At 28.7% G+C, this 18920-nt stretch overlaps 2 protein-coding genes across 5 annotated transcripts in view; one reads left to right on the forward strand and one right to left on the reverse strand.

The window, feature by feature from the left end:
• Window positions 1-2059: 2059 nt before the first annotated feature.
• On the forward strand, window positions 2060-4947 carry p-cup (presidents-cup). Its single transcript, XM_065508560.1, has 8 exons — window positions 2060-2378; window positions 2442-2593; window positions 2660-2842; window positions 2920-3129; window positions 3195-3371; window positions 4045-4337; window positions 4402-4547; window positions 4602-4947. The coding sequence occupies exons 1-8, from the start codon at window positions 2132-2134 to the stop codon at window positions 4922-4924; spliced, it is 1731 nt and encodes a 576-aa protein (XP_065364632.1). The 5' UTR covers window positions 2060-2131; the 3' UTR covers window positions 4925-4947.
• A 3967-nt stretch (window positions 4948-8914) lies between these two features.
• Window positions 8915-18920, reverse strand: part of LOC135957500 (uncharacterized membrane protein DDB_G0293934) — a 93492-nt gene continuing 83486 nt past the window's right edge. For 2 of the 4 annotated variants that reach the window (XM_065508253.1, XM_065508254.1), the window contains exons 4-7: window positions 13308-13396; window positions 12165-13237; window positions 9265-9453; window positions 8918-9169 (exon numbers count right to left, since the gene is read on the reverse strand). In XM_065508253.1, coding sequence (XP_065364325.1) covers window positions 9059-9169; window positions 9265-9453; window positions 12165-13237; window positions 13308-13356 — 1422 coding nt within the window. In that variant the 5' untranslated portion in view covers window positions 13357-13396 and the 3' untranslated portion in view covers window positions 8918-9058. Of the gene's footprint in view, window positions 9170-9264; window positions 9454-12164; window positions 13238-13307; window positions 13397-18920 lie in introns of all 4 variants that reach the window. The other 2 variants (XM_065508256.1, XM_065508255.1) reach the window with 2 other exon arrangements.

Below are 18920 nucleotides of genomic sequence, written 5' to 3' on the forward strand. Positions count from 1 at the left end.
AATTTCTGATTAATGCAATTAATCGAACATTTTCATTAGACAGGCTCACTGAAAAATGTCTCCTAAAATATTTCAAACATTTTTTTTTTAGTTTTTTGAAAATATTTGTATTTTCTCCCAAATCATTTGAAAGATTTCATCCAGCCGCATATTTTGAAAATGGTCCAACAATATCACTTTTACTTCTCCATACGAAGTGAGTCGCTTTAATATTCATGATTAATGGAATAATTCTGATTTTGATTATTTAAAGTTTCATGTAGAATTGATTACACAGATTATTATAGATATGAAACAAATGGCAGTTCTCAAAAACGTAATATCGAACCGTGTGGTTATTTTGACGTTCTACAACCACAGTAAAACTGATCGTAATTTTCTTATTTAAGATTATGGCATTCGATATCGACTACAAAATTTAGTACATTTTATTATAATTTCGACTCGAAATAATTTTTTTTAATGCGGTAATTAGGCCGCTGGTTTGCAGAGCGAGAGATAAAAATGCAATTTTCAATAGACCACGAGTGAGATATATATCTGTGTAAATAATTCGAGGGTGTATACTACGTTTGTGCTGATGTTTGTAACGCTCAAGAATATTAATCTAAGAATATTAATCTAACACAATCCGTACCTCCGTTCATCTGGCTGGTTTATGGTAGTGGTTACTGCGTAACACAATTCGAAAATGTTCGAAAATGTGTGCTAAATACATAGAGAACATAGAGCGGAAAATCGAAAAAAACTCAAACAAAGAAATTACTCAAAATAATCACACATACAAGTGTTGTTTTTGTTTTCACATAGTTTTTTTACTAATACATTCTCACCACATAGGTGTTTGACAACTGAGTTAGGTCTTTGACAGGAGCTCTATGTGTTTTCTCTATGGCTAAATACATTGTCAGCCCAATTATGAATAAAAAATTCCGCGGGAGTTTTTTCTTATTGAAATTGAATAGGAAAAATGAGAAAAGGGAAAAAACTCCCGCGGAATTTTTATTCATAATTGGGCTGTGTAATTCGAAAAGATTTCCTTTCGAATCGAATTAGGGAGTAACCCCCAGGTCGCATTTTTTTTTGGCCCAAGGACGAAGCCTATTGGTTCTAATCGGTCCATTATTTCATCTAGCCCCCATACAAATGTCAATATAAGTTCAGAATTAGTCATTCGAAAATGACTTTGACATAATCTCTTAAAATTTTTTATATCAAGTAGTGTTTTGCATCAAATGCACTGTAGTCATGTATTTCCGAACAGATCCACATTCTAAGTTCCTATATTTAGACATCAGCAGACTTAGGGCCTGATTCAGTAACACGAAAGGATAACAATTTTAAAATGTTTCATACAAACATACAAAATCGCACAGGTTTTAAATAATTTATGAGTGTTTTTCATACAAAAGTTTGAAAATTGTTTTCCTTTCGTGTTTCTGCATCAGGACCTTATATAAAACTAGATACAGTACTGACTACATGTATGTTATACAACAAATTTAGGTAACTAATGCACTTTTTCGTTACCCTATTTATAAACCACAGTTTCATTTATGTATTTTTGTTTGCATGTTTAATTTTTCTCTTGAAATTCCTGACATACAATTGCATTAATTTTTTTTATATGTATTTAAATTAACTATTTTAACCAACAAATTAATATATTATATAAACATTATGTAATATTAAATATTGATTTTTGAAACAGACTTATATTAAGTGCTATAAGCATTATGTAATATGGCTTTTCCGAAGAATAAAATAATGAAAGAATAACATTTTTGTTTTCTTTTGTTAGTAAAATTCTTTTAAAAAAATCATGAATATTTTTAAATAAACGTTAAATTGCCGATATTGAAAGTAAAAACAAAATTGTTTTATTAAAGCAAAAGAAAAAGTGTAAATCACATGTGACTCCTCCTATATCTGTACTTCAAGTGTAAAATTAATGATGTGTTGAGAAATGTATTATTCGATAACTTTCCGATTCGAAAATGTTCTATACTTTGACTTGTCATTCTTGATATTTTATTAAAACTTTTTCAATCATCAAATATATTCTCCAGTATTTTTTTAAAATTATTTCTAAACATTTAATTTTTTGTGTTAATTCTCGAAATATAACAAAATGAGCTTGACGCCAGCCTTACAGCCTTGGGAACGCATAGCCTGGAGTCCAGAACATGAACAAATTATATACCGTGACTGGGGCCTATTTTATACACACAAACAACAGCTGGATATAGCTGTGCATTATTATAATAAATCTCTGGATCTAAAAAGTGATGATCCCAAAGCTTTGTATTTCCGCAGTCGTTGCAAGCGTAATATAGCACAAACCGATGGTGCTTTGGAAGATGGTTTAGCAGCAATGGGTAAAAATTCCAACGAAATGATAAATAATTTCTTATTTGTATGTATTGTTTTCAATTTCATAGCCATTGATGATAACAATGCTCCTATTAATCTGGAAATTTGTGATGCTTTGTATGAGTTAAATAAATTTGAAGATTACAAAGTTCAACTACACGATAATACACGGAAGTTTTTTGGCAAAAAGGTCGCAGCCTTTTTAAATCGTTTAATAGTGGCAAGTTTATAATTTCTAGGTTAATAATTTATCAGCTTTATAGTAAATTATTTTATTTAACTTTAGGTTGATGAAAATTTTAAAGATACTATTGGTGAAACTTTGGGCCCCTTTATTTTAAAAAATGAAAAATATTTTGCTGCGGTTTTGGAAAAAATTGAACGTGAGAAACATATAGATCCCCGGCCGTTGTGGAAGATACTTAAAGACCAGGAAAAATGTGATGTTTTGAGTATTTTGGAAAAAGAGGTAAGATTTTTTTGTAAACTTTAAGCGGAACAAAAAATCAAATTGATCTAAATACATTTCTTTGAATTTATTTTCAGGAACTTTTATTGTCACCCAGAGAATTGGCTCGTCGACGACGTGCTTTTAAAGTCTTCAATCAAATTTATTTCAACAAAAGTTGGATTGATGTTATATTTCTAAAGCACTTAAGGGAAAACAAAAATCTTTTGTTGCCCCAGTCCAAAGTGTCGACACCATTTCTGCGCCAACTTACCCATACAAAATATGATGTAGTCATCAAGTTTTTGGTAAAAATTTGTTTAGAATTTTTAAAATTAATGAGAATTAATTAAATTTATAATATTAATTACAGAAAATGTTGCAAGCTCGTAGTCCCTTATATACAGAACAAGCACGCAAATGTCCTGACAAAAAAATATTCGATATGCATCGTGAGGCTCATTTAAATCGGGTACAATATCAAACTCGTCGTACAATGTTATCAGAAATGCGAAATATACGAAGTCTTAGACAAAAAGGAGATATAGAGGTGAAAATAATATTGTTATTGTTAAAATATGTCCACATATTTGATTGTTCTGCAAATCGAATCCACACGATTTGCTCGTTTTACTTTCGTATTAAAAAACCTGTTTCATCGTAGAAAATTGTGCGATTTGCAGAAAATCGAAAAGAAAATTATTATGAGCAGAGCTGTAAATGAATTATTCTTTTTTGATTTTAATTCGTTACGAATTAGCAAAATTTTGAATTAATTCTTTTCACAACAAAAAAGAATTGAATGATATTTAAATCAATTCAAACGAATTAGGCAGCAATAAATTTCAATTCATTTCCAATTCAAATGAATTTGTAAAAATGAGTTGCAATTCATTTTCAATTCAAATGAATCTGTAAATGAATTGAATTCAAAATCAATTCAAATCAAATGAACTGGAAATGAATTGCAATTAACTTTGACAAATTCATTTGAATTAGAAACGAATTGCAAATTCATTCTACAAATTCATTTGTATTGGAAATGAATTGCAATTCATTGTTACCAAATTCATTGACTCAAATTTTATTCAATTCATTTTTTGTGTGTGAATGATTCGCGAATTAATTCAAAAATTAATGATTCATTTACAGATCTGGTGTTGAGGCGAGTGTTTCATTTCAATTCAATTTAACTTTATAACAATTAAATTTTATTTTTATAGAAACTTTCAAAACATGTGGAGAGTGTAATGGGAGATTATGTGGTTTTAAAAACTCATCGTGTTATGCCTTGGAAATTTGAATATATAAATGAAGTCTACAATACATTGGCCTTGGCTCATGCTGATCGATATACCATAAGCGATACTATCTTGCAAGTAAAAGAAAAGGAAAGATTACTTGTACTACTACGTATGCCCACCGATAAATATAAAGATGTGGTACAATTTGTGTTTGGCGACAAATCCACCTATCAAGAACCTGATGCCCCTGATTATGCCTTAATGGCTTATAAGTAAGTAGCCATTTTTATTTAATTATTTTGTTGGTATATTATTGTTTTATCTATTTATATGCAGAAAATTTCTGGCCCGCTTAGAAAAACGCATGATATTTGCTAAATATTCCATAGAGAAATGTTATTTATTGCATGAAATTGCTCGTGCTCATTTGGCTCAAAGTCGTTTTGACGAATGTTGTTCGTGGGCCCGGAAGGCCGTGGAAGGTAGACATTTAAATATACAACATGAACAGAGTTAGAATTTTTCTTTTCTTTTAGAAACCAAAAATTGCAACAGTCTTTTGTGGCATTTCCTTAGTATTATGCTAATTGTAAAGGCTCATGCTGTTTTGCATAAAATCGAACGTGGCAAAGAGGCCCTAGATGAGGCCTTTATTATAGCTCAACGACTTAAAAGTGACAAGCTATGTTCTTTTATTGAAATTGGTCGTGCCATTAATGAACAGGAAATATCTCTAAAGAAACGTACACAATCGGTAGACTCTATGCGTAAACGTCGCAGTCGTTCCTCTATTATGAGTCATTATTCGCAACAATCGAAAAGTAGTATGGAGGAGTGTATAAAGTCTTCCTCGGCATAATTACAAGAAGTGAAGGGAGAGAAGGGAGCATTAAGGAACTGTATACTTTTTTTTTTAAATTTGAATGTGATTTGTAATAAATTGTAAGACGTTCGGTTTAAATATATCAAATATAAAATTATGATTTTTCTGCATACGAAACGTTTGTATGCTAAGTGAAGGCATGTTATGTTGGAAGTCTCTACTAAGCGAAGCCTATGTTCGAAATACTATATAGGAGAACATTTTACCCATAATTAGTCGTAGAGCCGAAGCATTTATCTCGTCGGATTATTCACAGTACAGCCGTTGCATTTACTTTATAACACTGTGTGTAGTTTTTTGAGTCATGGAAATATAACCATATACGGGCACCACTACATGATAAAATATTTTTTTAAGCTGCCTAAAAGTATGCTTTGGTTTATATAATTTAATAGTTTACCAAAACTAGGGTTCCTAATTTCCCGGACTTTTTTCTTTCCCGGGAGGAAATTAAAAAATCGTTTCATTCCCGGAAATTTTTTAACACTAAATTAAAACAAAAACCAGAATTTTTTTTCGAATAAATTGACTTAGCATTGTACCAGGGTTTTAAAACTATATTTGGTTGTACAAGGTTGGTCCAGCCTTTATAAGGATTTCTAATTTAATAGTGACATTTTATCGGTATTGTCACAGTCGTAGTTTTAATCAGTATAAAATGAATAAATTCTTTGTTTAATTAAAGAACTTACGAACTTAAATCTATAAAACATGCGTAGGTAGAGACATTTTGTCATATCTGATTGTAGATAAACAAATTTGAACCACTATTATTGTTATTATTTTCTCAAAATATGAATAATATTCATTGAATATCCCTAAAAGTTGTAATATTAGGCATCTTAATAATTCCTTTAAGAGCATAAACTTTAAATTAGATTCATTCTTAATTACAAAAATTTTCTGTTGCGGCATGAGTCGGTTATTTCGACCGTAATATTTCTTTGCCAACTGACTAACTGTTGCTAGAACCGAAAAAAATCTATGGATATAATAGAATGATTCTATTAGCAACAAATTTGGCCATCGAAACGAATCCGAAAATTTTAACTTTTAGAAGAAAACTTATGAAGAATTTCCCGAAAATTCCCTTCAAACATTTCCCGAAAATTAGCAAAAAAATATTCCCGGTAAATTTTTCCCGCGTAGGAACCCTACCCAAAACACTTAATTCCTTTAGTTGTTTCATACTAATTTATATTGACCTACATAAGCGGTGTTAAGAATCATTCCTAGGGAGTTCATATATTCCAGAAAGTTGATTATTGAGATCTTAGGTACATTTTTGTAGTTGATTGTTTCCTTGAATTTTGAACGGTTTGCTACCTATGGACCTGAACAGGGGAAAAAAGGTAAAAAAAATCGAATTTTTAAAAGTTTTTTTGCGATTTCGATCTTGATGAACGGTTTGCTACCTATGGACCTGAACAGGGGAAAAAAGGTAAAAAAATCTAATTTTTTAAAGTTTTTTTTTTTTGCGATTTTGATCTTGAAGATGAAGTTTTTTTTGAAAGTAAATCAAAATTCAGAACTGTTTTCAAAATATGTGCTGTTTTCAAAACCGAGGCCCCAAATTTGTTAGGGTCCATAAAAAAAGTGCATGACTTTGGGAAAAAATGGGAGACACGGGTATTTTTTTTTGGTCTTTTATAACGTAGTGGTGTCCGTCTGTCTGTTGAAAACAACTTTCCGAAGCCCCCAAATAACTTACACGATTCATGCATCAACCTGGACAACCTCGGTTTTTGATCTATTTTTGACCTATATCTGGATTACTAAGTCATTAATATAGACAATATGGATATCTAATGATAGATATTTCAAAGACCTTTGCAATACATAGTAAGTTGGACTATCGGAAAAAATATTTTTTAATATTTTTTTTCGCTAACCCCCATTAACACGAAGCCTGGTTATGCCTTAACTAATAGTTATACTGTCGGTTAAAATTATTTTTGTATGAAAACTGTCAGTATAACTATTAGTTAACACATAACCAGCCTTCGTGTTACTGTGGGTAAATATAAAAAAAAATATTAAAATTTAAAAAAAAATTCGAAAATTTAAAATAAAATTCGAAAATTTTTTTTTCCAAAAAATGAAAAAATGGAAAAAAAAATAAATTTTGTTTACCTAAAAATATTTAAAATTTTTATTTTGAAGTATAATTTGGTGAAGGGGGTATATAAGATTCGGCACAGCCGAATATATGTATGCAGCTCTACGAAGTGATGTCGACAACTACTTACATAATAGGGGTGATTATTAAATTTTTATCAATTTTTATTTTAAGAATTAAAAGATTTCCTGGAATTTCCAGACATAAAAATATTTTTTTATCATATCCCGGGAACGGAAAAAGTCTGGGAAATTAGGAACCCTAATGCAGAATTATAAACATTTGATAATGAAATCATTAAAACATGAAATTGTTTGAATTCCCGAAACTAAACACCTTTTCTAATAATATTTTTTTTTAAATTTGTTGAATAAGTACTTTACAGTTGCAATTTGTATTAATAATTTAAAAATTAAAACTTCAGTTTCATTTTATTAAGGATTTTCTTTTATTTTTGAGAAAAAATTGTTTTGTATTTTGTTGTTTTACTTTGTGATGCTTAATACATTACTAATGTTTAATTATTAATTGTACATTACTAAAATGTATTTTTTCTTTTTTTTTGTTGTTGTTTGTTATCATTATTTTGAATTTGAAGTATGAAAATTTGTTTGAAAATACAATATAATTAATGTTTTTTGTTAGTTAATTAATTAGATCTCTTTAATACATATAATTGGTAATGTTAAATAAATTAACAAATTAAGTAACTAATAAAATCTCTTAGATTTTAACAATTTTCTTTTGTTTTAATTTTAAATATACATAAATATAACAATTACAATAAAAAACCTGATTTTATAAAATTAAAATGAAAATAAATTAAGATAAAATATATAAGTTTATAAGAAACAAGATTTAAGGGTTTATGAACAAAATAAATTTAATTTAAAATAAACTAAAAGTTTTCACAACATGAATTAAAAAAACTGTTTTACAAAAGTAAAATATAAATATTTTATATAAAATTGTAAACCTTTAATAATTATGTTAAACTTTGCTTTATGTGTTTTAATTTTTGATAACCTTTAGTTAACTTTAACTTAAACTTTGTAAATATGGTATTTTGAAAATGACCCTTAAAGAAACAGTTTTAAAGTGATTTTTAATTTGCTTAATAACAGATTTAGTAACACGGGCTATACATTTGTATAGAAAATACTTCAATTTTAAAGGCCTTTATTCATAATCAATTTCTAATTATATTAAGGGTTTATTAAACAAATTTTGTTTTATAAATATTTTATAAATTTAATAAAAATTGATTATAAATATTTTGGCTCCAAATTGATTTGAAAACTTGTGATTCCTTTCGTGTTTCTGAATCAGGCCCTATTTTTTTTTAAATTGTCCATTTGTGTTACTAAATCAGTATTTTAATTATTTTTTTTTTATTTTAATTTTATATTGAACGGAGAGTTTCAGTTAACCTGTTTTTAATTATTATTATATATTTTTTTTTACTGTTATCAGTGCATTTTGATTTTTAAAAAATGTTCGTTTTGATGTTTATAGAAAAAAATGTAATGTTTTGTAACACAGTTTTGAGATTTAGTTTTGTTAAAGTTTTAATGATTTTATTATTGTTATTTAATTGTTTTGTTAATAAATATTTAGTAATTATGTTTATTATTGAACTACATATAATACGAGTATGTTTTTGTGTCTCTTATTTAAAAATCTATTTGCTATATTATTTCTTTTATAAGTTTATAATGTAAATGTATGTTAAATGTAGTTGTAATGCCTTTCAATTGGAAGGAATGATTTTGTTAAATAATTTTGTTCTTATAAATTCTTTAAATAAATTATAAATTAAACCAATTAATGCTAATTAAATGATTATGTATTTTGTGATTTTTCTTTAATTAAGTAACTTAAAATTTAATAATTTAACTTAAATATACATACTACAATATAAAATACAAACTATTTAGTATAGTTAGTTAGTATTACTATAAAAAATTTCTTGTATGTTGATTTATTTAGTTTTAAAGCTTTGTATGTTTAACAGTATCGGTCCAATAGTTTTGTATTGTCATGGCCTCCAACGAATTCAAAAATGAATCATTATCCAGGCTATACATTTCATCGGAATTATCCTAGAAAAATATATGTATAAGAAATTTATTATTAAATTTAATATATTCTAAGAAATATGAAATTAAAATGGAAAAATAAACGATGTTGTCCTTACAGTACTTACACTAACACGCATCGTACTATCGTCGATATAAACACTGGAGTCCGGCTCACTTAATGCCTGTGGCTTATTTAAGAATCGACGACGATATAGTACAATGCCCACGGTACCCACCGTACAGCAAATACCGAATACTGTAAAACAAATTGCCGATATTGCACCAACGTCCATAAAATAAGCGCGCTGTAAAAAAGAAATACATAAAAATTAATAAATTAGATAATTCACTTTTATTGGTAAAAATAAATTTCTACACCATTTCCTTTATTTTATAATTGAATTTCAGAAATGTCCAATTATTTTTCAGAATTTTCTAATTGTATTTCAAAATTTTCCAATTGTATTTCTGAATTTTCCATTTATATTTCAGAAATTTCTAATTGTATTTCAGAATTTTCCAATTGTATTTCTGAAAATCAGTTAGAAAATTCTGAAATACATTTAGAACATTTTTAAGTTTAAATTAAAAAATCTGAAATACAAATAGAAATTTCTTAAATATAAATGCAAGTTTCTGAAATACAATTTGAAATTTCTGAAATACAAATGGAAATTTCGGACATTCAATTGGAAACTTTTGAAACATAATTAGAAATTTCGGAAATTCAATTGGATATTTCTAAAATACAATTAGAAATTTCTGAAATACAATTGAAAATGGTGTAGCAAACAAAATTTGGAAAAAATAAAAATTTTTGGTGAAAAAATTTTGGTAAAAAAAATATTAGTGAAAAAAAATTTGGTGAATAAAGTATTTTGCAAGAAAAAACTAATTTTTGTTGTAAAACTATTTTTCGTGAAAACAAATTTTGTGAAAAAAATTCGGGTAAAATCTTTTTTTTTTGATTTAGTCGGTTCGAATTTCAATTTCGTTATATACATACGTCGTTAGAAAGTTCTATCATTAGAAAATATTTCTGGGAATAATTATATGGTGCCACCTTGGACCAATGCAAAGAATCAATGAAATAATGGGAAAAGAAACCCATCTGCGTATTTTGCAGACTCACCATACCGATTTTGTAGTCTCATCACCACGTTTTTGTATATAAAAGAGGAAATCCTGCAGAAGAAGTAATTTTTCAATAGGATGGTGACCCAATGCACACGTCAAAAAACGTAAAGAATGGTGTTCCTAGAAAAATTTCTTATTAATGCAGTTATCAGCTCAATGTACTGAGTTCAATCCTATTGAGAATTTTTAGTGAATCGTGAATAGGCGGTTGAAACAATACCGATTAACTCCTACCAATTTGTACGAGCTTTAACAGCGGGCGGATTGAGCACGAGAGAGTATTCCAAAAAAAGTTAATGAAAAATTTATAGAAAATATGCCAATGCGTGTAAAATTTTATTTACGTAATAAAGGATTTTGAATTTTTTTTTTAAAAATGCAATTCTTCCCTAAAGTTATTGTGGGGTGCAAAATTGAGTACATGCGAGTTATTTTAGTTTTGTCTGTTTTTTTATTTAGAACTGGATGTTTTTTGCTTTGAATTGTAATTCATTTTGTTACATATTAAACATAAAATAAATGACAGAAACAAATTTTGGATTTGCTTTATTAGTTTTATTTTTATTCCATAAGAAGTGCACAAAATAGAAACATGTACTCATTTCAGCTCCCCACTGTATATAGGTATCATCGGGTTATCGTAATGGACTCATTTTTCACCGAAAACAATGATTCGGTGCAAAAATGATTTTATTGCTCTTAAGCAGCATTTCAGTCGTGCAAAATCGTATTTTAAGGTCTCTCGGCTTCTATTCGTATGTACCCAATTTCCCAGCATTTGGATGAATTCTGCTGCACGCAAATGTTTTGAAAGTACTACTCCCAAAGATTTTTTCAGGGAGTAATGTCTTCAATGGCACCACTTCTGAACCGTACAAACCATCTCTCGCACGTTGAAACCTATGGCAAAACTTCCCGCATATGATACGTGGGTACAACTATTCAATAACTAAGACTAAATGACATTTATACAATTCGGCTGTGCCGAATCTTATTTACCCTTCACCAAATTGTACTTTAAAATAAATTTGTTGAAATATTTTTAGGTTAACAAATTTCTTTTTTCAAAATTGTTTTTCAAAATTTATTTAAAATTTTTTTTTTCGAAATTGTTTTTTAATTTTTTTTGAAATAAGTTTTTTACAATTTTTTTTTAAAAAGAATTATGACAAAAAAATTTTTTTAAGAAAAAAAAATTCGGGTTAAAAAATATTTTTCCCGTTTTTGGCCCATTGCAGGTCCAACTTATATACATCGTTGCAATGGACTTTGAAATATCTATTATTAGATATCCAAATTGTCTATAGTAATGACTTAGTAATCCAGATATATGTAGATTAAAAATAGGCCAAAAATCGAGGTTGTCCCGGTTATTTCCTTATATCTCAGCCATTTGTGGGCAGACGGACAGACGGACATGGCTATATCGACTTCGGTATCTATAACGATCCAGAATATATATACTTTGTGGGGTCGCAAATGAAAAATGTAAAAATTACAAACGAAAAGACAAACTTTGCCACTCATGGTGAAGGGTATAAAAACCCCGTTCAAAAGATATGTCATGTATTGTAGATCCCACATTTTTAAGTCATACACCTAATATTTCCCGAGAATCAAAATAAGTCCGTGTAATTAGAGACCCAACTAGATAGCCAAATTGTCCATTATACTGAGTTAGTTATCCAGATATAGATAAAAAATAGGCACAAAATCGAGATAGTCGTGATTATTTTCTAATATATCTTAGCCATTTATGGGACGATTTTAAATAGCAACGAACCAAGACTATAGTGGATATATTAATGTATCAATCTTGTATGTAAGTTATTTGGAAGCTTTGTTCCAAAATCTAAATTTTTTAAAATATTTAACTCACCTGTACAGATAACGCTTCTGATGATATATTACTTTCCTCACTGTCATACTCATTGACAGTGGTAGCCGCCGATCTAGTCAGTAAATTCTTCGAATCTGACGAATAATTGATATAACGATTTACTTTGTATTCCGCCGACAAACCCTTCGATTTGCGCGAACGATGTTCACTTTCTTCGCGACGCAAATCTTCGGGTTTATTGACATTTTCCAAAGTAAATGGTATTTTATGTGGTTCCTCGGCAACATCCTGTGTAACATCGGTGGTTACATGAGCTGGTGGTAATTGGGCGGCAACTGCATTTAACCAATCTAAATTGCCCGTTTGGGCTTTGACAATTCTGGGCGTTGAGGGAGCCTGTGGCAATTGGGTAGTTGCATTGGTTGTCGATGTTGTTGTTTCAGTTTGTGTTGTTGCTGTTGTTGTATTTGTTGAGGTACTATCACTAGTATTGGTGGTTGCATTTGCTGATGCTGCATTCAATGTGTTAGCAGTTGTATTTGTACTGGTTAAATGTTGGCTATCGGTAAAATTGGTATAATTGTTTGTCTCTACCGCCGCTGGTGTAGCTGTTGTAGAAGTTTCCAATAATTTCATTTCGTTTTTAGGATCTAGTGTTGTCTTACTTTGTATGTCTTCAGCTGATCTCTTAACATCTACTTCGTGATCTTGTTTGTTCGTCGAAACTGTGTGCTCCTCTTCCTTTCTTTCCAGCTCAGCTTCCATCTGTTGTAGATTCAATTTTCGATTTGTTTCCTCTGTGGCATCATAATCATAGTAATCATATTCTTCTTCCTGATTATTGTTGGTCACTGCAGGTTCATTTTCTTGTTTGATTGGTAATTCGGTGTTGGGTGTTTCTGTTGTTTTTTGCTCCTTCTGTTGTAGTTTAAATTTTTCCTCTACTGTAGTTTCGGCGTAAATTGGTGCATCCGTTGTCCATGTCACCGTGGAGGTCTGATAGAGTCTGGTCACCAATTTATTGGCATTAGCTGTTGGTTTCTGGTTGTACTCTAGTGTGGATTCCGGACTTGGATATGTGTGTACGACCACAATTAGGGGAAATATGAGATCTGGCGAAAGTAGTGTTTAATGGAAATTATAAATGATTAAAATTTTTAAAAGGGATCTAGCAATACTTACTACTCATTAATGTTATCCAAAACCAATGTGACCACCAATAGAAGGTCATGATTCAGCTTGATTGATGATGACTTCAATGTTGAAATAAACTGTAAAGAAATTAAGAAAAAAAACCCAATAGTTAGTAAGTAAATAAATGATTCATTTATTAGACATAAATTAAATTCTGCTTAATAAACTACAAAAACAAAAAGTTGCAATTGCATCACCAACTCGGAGCAAATGTCATCATCATCATTGGTAAAAATTGCATAATGATAATAATTACATTTGAAGTATGTCAAACTGACATTCATAAAAAAACATTGCAAAATTAGAGGCCCACAAGAAAAACCCGGTAAATTGATGGTGTTAAATACAATTACACTTGTTTTAGGAACAAGTCATAAACAATTTTTTTTTATTTTTTGAAAATATGTAACGTAAAACATTTCCATACACTGAGAGTGGAAACAAACAAAAATTTGTATTATTACAAGTATGTATTGTATTTAAACGTCTATAGTTTACAAGGTTTGATTGTTTTTATTAAATTTAGTGAGGGTATTCACAGTAAACAGGGGAAGTTTTTAAATTAAAAGTTCTGTAATGAGTCATGTACTCCTAAACGTGATAAAAATCAAGTATTCTAACGGCAACAGTTAAAATATAGTAATAGTATTTATATAAATTAAGTGAACCCCCTATTACTTGTTCATATGTTTGATGCGCAGTTTAATCGTATGCATTAAGTCATTCATACATTCACAGGTATATGTATGAACAAACTGAGGTATGAAGGTACTGAGGTGTAAATCTATTTGAAATATGTCGCAAATATTTCAAATTAATTCCAATGATGAACAATACAGTAGTCATAGCATTTGCATTTGTACAAGTTTTAAAATATTTTCATTTCGTTTGATGTGTAGGAGACCGTGCGTATTCTCATTTAAATTTTATTCATTTGGTTTTAAAAATATTCGCTTGTATGATGGTACACATAATGTAGATAATTATGTAAATATTTGATTAGAAAAAAAAATTGTTATTAAAGTATTGAGTTTTGTGCACAGTGTGTAACGAAATTTGATTAAATAAACAAGAGTTATTAACATTATTAGTAAGTATTATTAAGATTATTATGTAAAGGTCATGTAATAATTATAATATGCCGCAAAAAAAATCAAACATTCTCTTCAAGCGACTGCCAGATATTTCTAATATTAAAAATATCCCCAAAATCTGAAGTTAGTGCCAATATATTGGGTATATGACTTAAAAATGCGAGATTTTTTTAAAATTTTTGGCTGTTATTTTGAAACATTTGTACAATATAAATTTATTCAATGTTGCTATGACCTTTTCCCATTTTTGTGGCAACATGGATCACGAGCCAAAAGTACTGCTCATCTTTCGGACCAAGTACGAATCAAGCCAATATCGGATACTTTGTTCCAAAGTGAAGCGTATACCAGAGAGAGTGTTCTGCATCGATTGAAAAAAATAGTATTCGGACTTGCCAAGGTCTGGACTATAAGGCAAAACTTCCTAATCTCTTCATTCTAAATAGTTTTTAAGATATATTCCATATTGTAGCTGAGCGTTGTATTGATGGACCATCAAATACAGAGCATTACCTTAGCGCCATGGATATTTGACTTTGGTGTCGATTCGGCTTGGGATCTCTTACGCTTCGGGTTATTGTAATGGATCCATTTTTCATCGCAAGTAATGAATCGTTGAAAAAATTATTTTTTTTTATAGCGTTCAAGCATCATTTCGGACATGCAAAATCGTCTTTTAAGATCTCTCGGCTTCAATTCGTATCAATCCTGCTGTTCGCAAACATTTCGAAATTGCCGCTTGAGTAGCTCCCAATGGGAATTTTGCAATGCAATGCTTCCAATTTTTGGTCTTCTAACTTTTTAGGCTTGGCTGGGCGATTTTTGTCTTCCATGTCAAAATCACCACTTCTGAACCGCACAAGCCAATAGAACACATTCACCGTAAGCTTTGGTGAGCAATCGGTGTGCTTCAGCGGCACTTTTCTTTCAAATTAAAGAAGTAAAGCTAAATTTCCCGCATATGACGCATTACAAATAAATAAATACGCTTAAAAATGTGGGTTATCTCTTTTACTTCAAGATATTTTTTTTTTAATTTTTGCCCTTTTTTTGATCGGGAATAGTGCCTGCCTCAGCCCTCTCTAAACTTTGCAAAATTTGAAGAGAATTTCCAGATTTATCTAAACATTTCTAATAAGGTAAAGTCACGATTGTAAAAATATTTCTTTAATAAAAGTTAATAAAAAAGTTATTTACTGTGAGATATGGTAAATAACCGACTCTTTTATGAAAAACCTCAATTTTTGAAACATATTTTTCTCGTTTTAGGAATTTTAGTACATAAGTGAAGACAAAGTTATCAACCCATTGATTAAAAGACCTTACCATCCATACAGGTTTCAAATTTTATTACGATATTTAATATTTTTTTTAATTCTTTCTAATATTGACCATATGATTGATGTTTGTATGTTTTTTTTAATACTAAAATTAAAAAATCTACTATTTATTTATAAATTTTTTTTTAATATTTTTTGAATTAGAATTTGCTACTGACACATTTTACCCATTAATTTTTGAACCACTTCCCTAATCAGTAATTAATAGTTTGCCATTTAATTTTCAAACTGTTAATACCTTTAGATCTTCAAATACAATTAGTTGCTGAAATACTTTGATAATTTCACGTTAAAACACACAGTTAATATTTACATACAATTTAAACATAATTGTTTTCAAATACAAAATTTAACATGCACATTTAAAAAACAAACAACATGCAACAAGTCATTGTTATTATAATATACAAACAACAATTTATATTCAAATTACATAAATTTGATAATACGGTTAATCAAACAATAAAAAAACAGCTGTTAACAATCAAAAATGAATTTGGCAATTTATGTATAAAAAAAACACACACAAATTTGTATACAATATCGCAATAACATAAAAAATACATATGACATATTTAGACCAGTTTTGTTTTTTTTTTTTGGCAGAATTGGTAACAGTATAAAAAAGTAATAAAAAAACTACTATGTATTTATTTAAACAAAACAAATATTTTAACTAAAATCTATTTAAATATATAAAGTGACTTCATCTTTATTCAAATGCAAATGCATAAATACTACTATTTAAATAGCTTTTTACTATTCAAATAATAAAGCGTTAAATGAACCGTGTTACAGATCTTAATGTAATGATTTTTTTAGCCTTGACAAAAAATGTAAATATTTACATCTGGCAATTAGAATTTAGTTTGTGCTCCATTTTTATTTTTGGGTGTCTTTGCTAAATTTTAAACTCTTTTCTTCTTTTAAAGTTAAGCTGGCAATACTGTTTAGTTTTCTTTCGCGTTTTTATTGTGGCCGGTTGCAAATTTATTGCTCAATTTTCATTTATTAATTAATCGAAAATAATTTGTATTTTGTTTAATATTTTTACATAAATATGTTGTTTAAATGTTATAATTATTGAATATTATGAAAGTTTTTTGGAGAATGTGCGTTTTAGTGTTAAAAAATGTGTGTGACTATTGGCCAAAATTAGGCAAAATTTAATGAAGCCCTAGGGCTCCACTAGTGATTTGTTTGTTATTGTTTTTGTTTTGAAGAAGGAAGTATACGAATAAAAGGGAGATTAATAAGTGTGTTGCTAAGTGTATGTGTGTGAGTTTGTGGAGAGCAAAAGCTCTTTGTGTGAATAAATAGTAAAAAATATGAAAATAACAATAACAAACATTAATAATGGAGCTGCATCAAATTTTATTAACCACTAGATTTATATTTCTCAATGTAATTCTATTTAGTTAGATTTAGTTTTAATGTGCTAAATTTCCAATTTAATTATTAATACATAAATTCACTGAAAGTTATTGTTGGTATTTTGTTTAAGCATTCGCACTATAGATTTATTTGTATAATTGTCGTTAGCTTACCTAAAGCCTTTGGAAAATATTTCCTGTTGATCTGGCCAAAGCAAGGAACAATAAATTTCAGTGAATTTATAAATTATTAAATTGGAAATTTAGCACATTAAAACTAAATCTGACTAAAATTTAATATAATTAATTGAAAAGGCATAATATTTAGTGTTACATTTTTTAAAAATTTAAATAAAATTGGATATAGCCCCATTATTAATGTTTGTTATTGTTGTTGACAAAGAAGAAGAGAAATTTTTCTCTTCTAAATAAGCTATAAATAAAAAAATATTAAAAAAGAAATATTATTATTACACAAATATTAAGAATTGAAATGCAAATATGAAAGGTTAGTAAAAATTTACATTTAATATTTTGTTTATTTCAATATAGAACCATAAAAAAGGGATCTATAAGTTCCATAATTGGGATATAAATAGAGTAAATTTTGTTTTCCTAAAAGTATGATTTAAATTCTGGTGGCGCACTGTGGTTTCAAATTCAAATCTAGCTGGACAAAATTATTTCATGGCTTTTATATATGGGTTTGGGGTCTCTGAATAAAGTTTATTAGCTCTAAAGTATGAGTTCATATGTATGTTCTAAAACAAATGAACTATAAGTAAATTAGTAAATCATACATTTGTTAGAAATGTTGAAACAAACGTTGGCCAAGGATGAAAACCATGATGAGAAAAACGTTTTAACTTTTATAACCATGAACAGATTTAGAATTTTACTATACAAGATTAATTACCAATATCGAATAGAATGAGAAGTAAAAAATTTTATGGAAATAATTGTAAAATATTTTTAAAACTAAGTATTTTGCATACAAATGTTTTTTTCTCACTTAACCTTGAAACTGGCAGGGGGTTATTCTGATTGAGAATCACGGACGTGAAATTATTTTTTCAGATAAAAAATTTCAAAACTTAAATTTGAGCTTAAAAAGATCAGCCATTTTTTTGTTCCATAAATCGAATTTATTTGTAAATAATTCATTAACGAAATGGTCGATTTTGAAATTGTAATTAACAATCCATTCTTTCGAACCTTTGTTTTCATAAAAATTTTAAAAATAATTTGTTCGTCCGTACTTTTGTATCAGGCCTTTTTAATTAAAATTATTCGCTTGGGATATTGAAATTTGTAGTTTAGTTTTTCATAGACGGACAATAATTCGTTCATGTGTTCAAATTACTTAAATTACTACTTATATTAAGTTATAAAGAATAAATCCTTCAAAATAAAAGTTCGGTTAGGTACATAAAGACTCCTTTACTGATTCTTTTCTTTTGTGACATTATTAAAAAATACAAAAACTTGATGATAAACGGTGAACTTTAATTGTTAAAGCCGCAAAACTTCGCGGAATTTACTTTGGTACCACTGTGCGCAGCTTGGCTGAAAATGGGTATGGTTGGATAAATGGGCGTGGTATCACCCTTACAAAGTAAATATATATGTATTTTCGAATATCTGTAGAACTATAATTGTGGAAGTCTTAAAATTTTTCCCGAATATCACCCTCATTATTTTACATAGTTTGGCTGAAAATGGGCGGCATTGTATTGGTGGGCGTGGCACCTCCAATACAATGTAATTTGCTAAATTCGTATATCTAAAGAACTA

This window comes from Calliphora vicina, chromosome 4, assembly GCF_958450345.1.
Source record: "Calliphora vicina chromosome 4, idCalVici1.1, whole genome shotgun sequence".
Lineage (NCBI taxonomy): Eukaryota > Metazoa > Arthropoda > Insecta > Diptera > Calliphoridae > Calliphora > Calliphora vicina.